At 44.6% G+C, this 7373-nt stretch overlaps 1 protein-coding gene across 4 annotated transcripts in view; it reads left to right on the top strand.

Annotated features, from left to right (window-relative positions):
- The window catches only part of SOCS2 (suppressor of cytokine signaling 2), a 6329-nt gene extending 2220 nt beyond the window's left edge, over positions 1-4109 (top strand). For 2 of the 4 annotated variants that reach the window (XM_011993164.1, XM_011993167.1), the window contains exons 2-3: positions 618-969; positions 2636-4109. In XM_011993164.1, the coding sequence (XP_011848554.1) occupies positions 831-969; positions 2636-3093 (597 nt within the window). In that variant the 5' untranslated portion in view covers positions 618-830 and the 3' untranslated portion in view covers positions 3094-4109. Of the gene's footprint in view, positions 970-2635 lie in introns of all 4 variants that reach the window. The other 2 variants (XM_011993165.1, XM_011993163.1) reach the window with 2 other exon arrangements.
- The last annotated feature ends 3264 nt before the right edge of the window (positions 4110-7373 follow it).

Here is a 7373-nt window from a genome sequence, read left to right as displayed (position 1 = left end):
GGGAGCGACCGCCGCGGCGCCCCCAACCCCTCCAGAGCTGGCACCGGGAAGCGGGGGGAGGGGAGCGAGGAACCTCCCGGGTGGGGATGCAGCAGCTCCCGCACCTCAGCACCCGGGTTTGGTGTCTTAGGGCCCCGCAGCGCTTTAGGGTGGAGAACCAAGTTTGTGTGGGTGCTTCTTCCTGGGGGCACTCGGGCTGCGCCAGGTGTGAGACCGGAATGCCAATTTGGGGAATCTCTCCTGTTCTTTCCTTTTTAATTTTTTCTACTTGTCCTTGACAAGGGCCTATTCCCACTGGATCTGCAGGTGACTATTTGCTCTTCCAAGGTCGCTAGTCTTTGATTTCAGCTAGTGGCCCTGGGCGGGAAAACACCCTGTTCACCCTCATCCTGACCTCCGCCCCCTACCTCTTCAGCCAACTTTGTGTCTTGCATCTCTGCTCTCTTCATTCTTTCTCTAGAGCTGGGTCAGGGCGCTAACTGGAAGCTTGGGGTTAAATGGTGCAGGAACGTAGAGGCGGAGGAGTCCCTGGGATTTTCCACGTCCATTTCCCCACCCCCACCCCAGCCGCAGGGGTCCAGTTTGGACTGACCCAACCTCCCGCTTTCTCTTTGTAGGCGATCAGTGGGTGACCGCGTCTGCGAGGGACTTTGTCATCCGTCCTCCAGGACGTGGGGAGAAAAAGCCCCATCCCTTCCCTCTCTGCCACCATTTCGGACACCCCGCAGGGACTCGTTTTGGGATTCGCACTGACTTCAAGGAAGGACACGAGCCCTTCTCTGACCCCAGCTCGGGCGGCCACCTGTCTTTGCCGCGGTGACCTTTCCCCCATGACCCTGCGGTGCCTCGAGCCCTCCGGGAATGGCGGAGAAGGGACGCGGAGCCAGTGGGGGACCGCGGGGTCGGCGGAGGAGCCATCCCCGGAGGCGGCGCGTCTGGCGAAGGCCCTGCGGGAGCTGGGTCAGACAGGTAGGGAGCCGACCGGCCGCGACGCGTGCGGGAGGGGGCGCCTCCCCAAAGACGCAGCTAGGAAGAGGGGCCGAGGTGGGAAGCAAAGAATAAGCTGGAAATACGTCCCTTGCTTCCAAGGGACCGCGGAGAGCACGCTCGCAGGGTCCTGGGTCCTGGGTCCTGGGGAATGCGTAAGGAAAGTGGTTCTCCAGAGACTCAGGCCTGGCAGAGCGCGGGAAGGGCTTCTTGGAAGTAGCTTCTTAGCACGATGGAAGCTTTACTGTTTTACGCGGCTGCTCAGAGTTGGGCGTTCCGGCTCGAACCCCGGCCGGGGAAAGCGTCGGGCGCCTCCCTTTGCGCGGGGTGCAGTCAGCAGTTGGGTGCCGCGGGCCCCGCAGGCCCAGCAGCATCTGGCTCCCGGGCGGAGCTGCGGCTGCAGCCCAGGATCCTGGCGGCCAAGTTCAGGGACTGACACTGCCGCGAGGGCGGCTACCCGGGCGTCGAGAGTAGGCTGCGAAGCCCCCGCCGAGCGCGGCTTCCAGGGTCGGCGTGCCCAGGAGACTGACGCTTTCAAGTACAGTCAGGCAATTTGCGCGGCACGCTATCTCTAGGCATCTGAAAAAAGAGAAAAAAAAAAAAAAAAGTATCTGGCAAATCATTCTGGCTTTCCAAGTCCGTATCCTAAAAGCTTACAGTTGTGGCACAGTTAAAAATTTTGGTAGCAACAGGGGGAGGGAGAGGGAAAAGTTCTCTCGCTTGCGATTCCGGGCTTTACGTGTGGGCTATGGGCTTTCCCTCCAGGGGAGGCACCGGCAGATTGCAAGTATCCTGGTAATTGTGGGGTTGGGGGGAGCACAAATGTTCAGACTTCTTAAATATGGACGGTCTTTGAGCCTCCTTAGAAAGCAGGGTGGGCCGGGGAGATGGTGCAGGCAGATGAAATCGAGAATGCAGGGGAGGCCGGATGGTTGTGATTGGATTTGGATTAGGGCAAAGTTCAAAAGAGTTTAGGGAAGATTGTAAACCTGAAATAGTAATTATCACTGGGGACTTCCCATTTCTTAGTGACTAGTAAGGTAGTCATAAAGCGGCGAACAGAAGCTATTGTACTAGAGCTGTGCTTTTACACCCAGTACATAGCAGTGCTTTCTACATAGAAAGCTGTTCATTAGCAGGCTTTGCAGCCTTTTTTTTTTTTTTTTTTTTGTGGCTAGGGGGACACCAACCATCCAAAAAAGTTGCTTCTGTTTTTACTGTAGTTCAATTACAGGAGTAGGGTTTTCCACTTTTTAAAGGGCATGGCTTTTATTTCTAACTTCTGATTTTTTTCTAATTTACTTAAATCTTTATTTTACTTAAATAATGTTCAAAGTGTCATGCTTCATCAGCCAGTATGTCATGCTGAAAATGTTCTTTTGGTTCATTAGAAGAAAATCTTAAGAGCTTCAGAAAGTTAATTTTTTAAAAAAGAAAGAAAACTGGCTCACTGTGTTCATAAAATGTACCCAAATTTTTATTAAATTCCTACTGAAAGTATTTGTGGTGGCCCCTGGTAAACTTTCACTCACACACCACCTTTTTTTAAGAGCTAAAAAAATTATTGCCAATTACTTGCTCTGTTCTAAAAATTCTTATAATAACTGTTTTACCCTCTTTTCTTTTTCTTTTTGAACAAAAACCCCAGGATGGTACTGGGGAAGTATGACTGTTAATGAAGCCAAAGAGAAATTAAAAGAGGCACCAGAAGGAACTTTCTTGATTAGAGATAGCTCGCATTCAGACTACCTACTAACAATATCTGTTAAAACGTCAGCTGGACCAACTAATCTTCGAATCGAATACCAAGATGGAAAATTCAGATTGGACTCTATCATATGTGTCAAATCCAAGCTGAAACAATTTGACAGTGTGGTTCATCTGATCGACTACTACGTTCAGATGTGCAAGGATAAGCGGACAGGTCCAGAAGCCCCCCGGAACGGCACCGTTCACCTTTATCTGACCAACCCGCTCTACACGTCAGCACCATCTCTGCAGCATCTCTGTAGGCTCACCATTAACAAATGTACCGGTGCCATCTGGGGACTGCCTTTACCAACAAGACTAAAAGATTACTTGGAAGAATATAAATTCCAGGTATAAATGTTTCTCTTTTTTTAAACATGTCTCACATAGAGTATCTCCGAATGCAGCTACGTAAAAGAGAACCAAAACTTGAGTGCTCTGGATAACTATACGGAATACTTTCTAAGAACAGCTGAAGCTAATCTAATTTAAATGCTTGAAGAGGTAGCTAGGTGTTTAAAGTTCCTCCACATACTTTTACCTGAGTGATGCTTCCCTTCTTAAGGCTGACCAAGACCAGTTGATCCTTTTAGATTAAAAATAAAATGTCGCATGTAAAGGCTGAAGGCACGTTTTATCAGAATGGCTTGCCTTCTTAGGTTCCTTTCCATTATGTCAAAGGTCCAGGCTCCAGTAGGAGAGAAAGAACTCCTCATAGGAATACTGAAGAAGTGGGAGGAACCAAGCTGACGCAGGCCTCACTGCAATTTGATATGCCTGCTGATCAGAGTCTCTTTTGGGCATTTTATATTTTGCATTCTGATGTACCTAGGAGTTTTGTTAAACAGATTATGTGTGTGAGTTTCCCATTTTATGCAATTAACCAAATCAACCAAAAAAAAGTGACCATGAAGTCCTGTATTTGTCTTTTTACTACATGTATGAACTCTCATGTGAATGAGTACTGTAGTAATCCATTTTAAGGGAGCCTTATTTCAGAAATATTTCAAACTGGTGCCAATGGAAAAGGCTTTTTTTCTTTTAAAGCTAAAGACAAGAATGTCATGCTATACAGGTGCAACTCAATCCGTGTTAATAGAAACCAATGTAAGTACAGGCATTTTACCCTTTAAAATAGCTGTGTCCCAACCTGTTGCCATTGATTTTTTGGAAATGGCTTTAGAAATGTCCAAGTTGTCCTTGAATTGTCTAACCATGGACATAAACCGTTGTCTCCCTTCTACTGTGTAGAATACTTTGACTTAATTTTCTTCCAGATACAGGGGGATACCTGCCTGTTTTTCAAAGTGTTTATTTACTGCTGTTACTATTTGATTAGAATGTATTAAATAAAAAAAACCTGATTTCTACAAGTTGCACTTATTGAGTTCTAGAGAACGTACACTTTCATGGTAATAGAGGATTGCCATAAAAACTTATGTCAAGTGAAATAAGCCAAATATTCAACAAGAGGTAGAACATTACTTGCCCTTCTGTAAAGTTATGGGCTGTACCTGCCCCCTTTGCAATTTAGAAAGCATGGTTTAGAAACTACAGGAATTGCCAAGTGGCCTGGTCTTTTACAGTTTGAATAGGCATAACACTGATGTCCTCTGTGTTTCCAAAAACATGGTTTAGAAGCTACAAACATTATGACATGGCCAGTCTTTTACAAGTTGAGTAGGCATAATACTAAAGAAAAATGCAAAGTTTTATGGCCACTTATTTTTTGCTATGTTAGTCTGCATAACTGTTATAAATGTACCATCTTTTCTAGAGTCCAGACATTATTCATTTTATGGCCTTTAAAATTTTCCTGCATAGCTACAATACTGTGGTGTGTCACCATAAAGGTGGACCCTGTGTGAATGAGAAAATTCAGTTCTAAATTATAATAAAACCTGCTTACTGCATATCTTACCTTATTTTCATGAAGAAGTTGAAAATGGTTTTGTGCCTGGCAGGAAACATACTATGTATATCTAAACAGCAGAGCCAAATACTAGGTGTACCTTAGGAAGAGTTTATTTGTGGCCTAAAACTTCAAGACAAGCTAGACATTTAGGGTCAGATCTATGATGGGGCCATAGCCGTTTCATTAGGATGCTCAGAATCTGTGCTTCATTCACCCTTTTTCTGCCACTGACAACATCTGTTTAGTGTTGGATGTTTGATTTTTCTGGCACAACTTCTATATGATCAGTGCCAAGGGGCTTTGTGGAATTTCTTTAAAGGTCTTTTGCATTTCTGTTGTCACTGTTTCGAACACTCTATTTCTCAGTTACTGGGAGCGGGGAGGCAATTGTAGGGCATGCATACCCGTGAAATTGGAAAAAGTTCTGAGTTACTGCTCACAAGTGACTAATTATGAGAAGGCTGGAGGACAGCACAAACATCTCTGGAGTGTGCCGTGAAACCTATTGCCTTATATTTTAATCTTCTGTATTGCAAGTAAGTTGATAAACATCCGGAGGCAATTATTTTTTTTTATTTTTATTTTTTACGATGACTGACATCATTTATTGACTGAGTTGATTGTGAACCAGATTCTTACTCAGCACTTGTATTATCTCATTTAATTTTCCCAAGAACAAAATGAGCAAAGTACAATGATGATAGGAGGTTCCCCTCCCGATTGGTGAGTCAAGAGGCCTTCTAGAAATATCCTAGCTCTTATTTATTTATTTTTTTTTCCGGGAGAGGAATTGGGAAGAGCAAATTGCTGCCGAAAATGTCTACATTGATCCAGACAAACAAGTTAGAGCAGGCTGAAAAGGAACCCTTGGTGTTTTTACTGCTGCTTCAACCAGATCAACTGGAAAAGTATAGATACCTTAATTAGCACTGTGCTCTGTGGGATTCTAGTCAGCCTGGCCCAGTGGTTTTTTTTCCCCCTCGAACATGCCTGAAAGGGAAGCTCATAATGACTGCTGTGCAGGTGGGCGGGGAGGGGACTTCCTATTTCACTCAGTGGCTGATCAATGCCAGTTACCAATTATTGGTTGCCCCATTTTATACCTGGTGGAACAAAAAGTACACTTGTCTGAATTATCCTCAGCAAAGCCTGGAAAAATATCCAGTGTTTTCTCCCAATGCATGGCAATTTAGGGCTTTTGTGAGGACATTTATTATTGTTGTTGTTGAAGAATATGGTATACAGGATTTATATATCCCCAAACTCTGAAAATATTTTGACCTCAGTTTCTGTTCTGGGCAGAGATGAGGCAGTGCAGTTTTTCATGACCATTACAGTGAGCAGTGGTGATTGCTTTTTAAGGACTTGGAGATTTTTCGGAACTTTGGATAGCGGAGAAAAAGGCAGTGCAGCTTATGAGATGAGAGGTCTTTTTTGGTGTGTCGGTAAGAAAGTCTTGACTTCATAATAATTATGTAATCCAAATAGGTAACAGAATGGGATAGTTGTTTGGGAGTGTTTATTTTCTTGGGGAGGATTTTCTCTGCTTTTAGAAAATTGTACCCTGTTAGGATTGTAGGAGACGGAGACGTCATCTTCGTCAAATAATCCAAGGGATGGAATGTCCTGAGACCAGGCCGTGCCCTTCTCAGTTGTGAGTTTAGGCACAGGGTAGGTGGGGTTTGAGTGGCTGTGGTTACGTCTAACAGCTGGGCTGAAGTCTCTGTCTCTAAGTGGTCCTTCCTATCCTTTAGAGCAAAACAATATTGTCGTATGCCTTTCATTTACTTAAGAGGTCTTCTGTATTCTCCTTTTCCAGTTTTTTTAACTTCTTAGAATTTTAAAGCTTGAAACCACTTTTTAGATCACATATTATGGATTTTATGGAAGACTTTCGAATCCAGAGGGGCTGGGAGATTTGCACGCATACACACGCACACATGCACACAACCCAGCCAATCAATGACAGAGTCAGGATTCAAACACAGATATTTTAGTCTTAGGATTACTATTTGTAAAAGTTGCACGCTCCTACCCTTTGTTAAGATTGCCGAGACTCTTCTTTGCTCTCCTGCAAGCCCTACATTCTCTTAACATCATCTATTTCTTCTGCTGGGATTCGGAAACCAGGCCTGTGGAATACCCTGTGGGATAATTCCAGTTCTCGGCCTCCTCTACCCGATTCTGAAAAAACTGCCTCTGCTGGGTTTCATGTCTTGATCCACATTAGTTTTTTGTTAATTTTAACTCCTTAACATTTCTAATCTGTTTGCTGTTTTAAAATCCAAAACCTCCCATCCATGCTGTTTGATGATCTCATTTCTACCTCCGCCAGATGTGACTCACACCCAGCCACAATGCCCGGGCCACTGCCCACCCTCCCTTCCTTACCAGCAGGACCCATTCTTGCTTTTGCCTGCTCATGGGCATAAGGGCGTAGTTAATTCCTGCCTTACTTTCTCCCTTTCCCATCATAAAGTTGCCCTCTTGACTCATCTAACACAGCCCTTCTGGCCGCATGATACTCCAGTGAAAGAGGATAATTATACTCTCCTTGAGTTAGGTAATTGAATGATTTGGACTACCTTAAGATTAAATCTCTTTGTATCTCTCTTTGGTTCCATTCAGGTTGTGAAGCAAGTAGCCAGCCCCAGATGCCACACTTTTGTTATGGGCATTTTTTTTTAATCCACTTATTTTTTAAGTATAGCAGGCGCCTTTT

The sequence above is a fragment of the Mandrillus leucophaeus genome, unplaced genomic scaffold, assembly GCF_000951045.1.
Source record: "Mandrillus leucophaeus isolate KB7577 unplaced genomic scaffold, Mleu.le_1.0 Scaffold427, whole genome shotgun sequence".
Lineage (NCBI taxonomy): Eukaryota > Metazoa > Chordata > Mammalia > Primates > Cercopithecidae > Mandrillus > Mandrillus leucophaeus.
The sequence above is the reverse complement of the archived record's forward strand: the minus strand, read 5'-3'. Positions and strand labels throughout refer to the sequence as shown.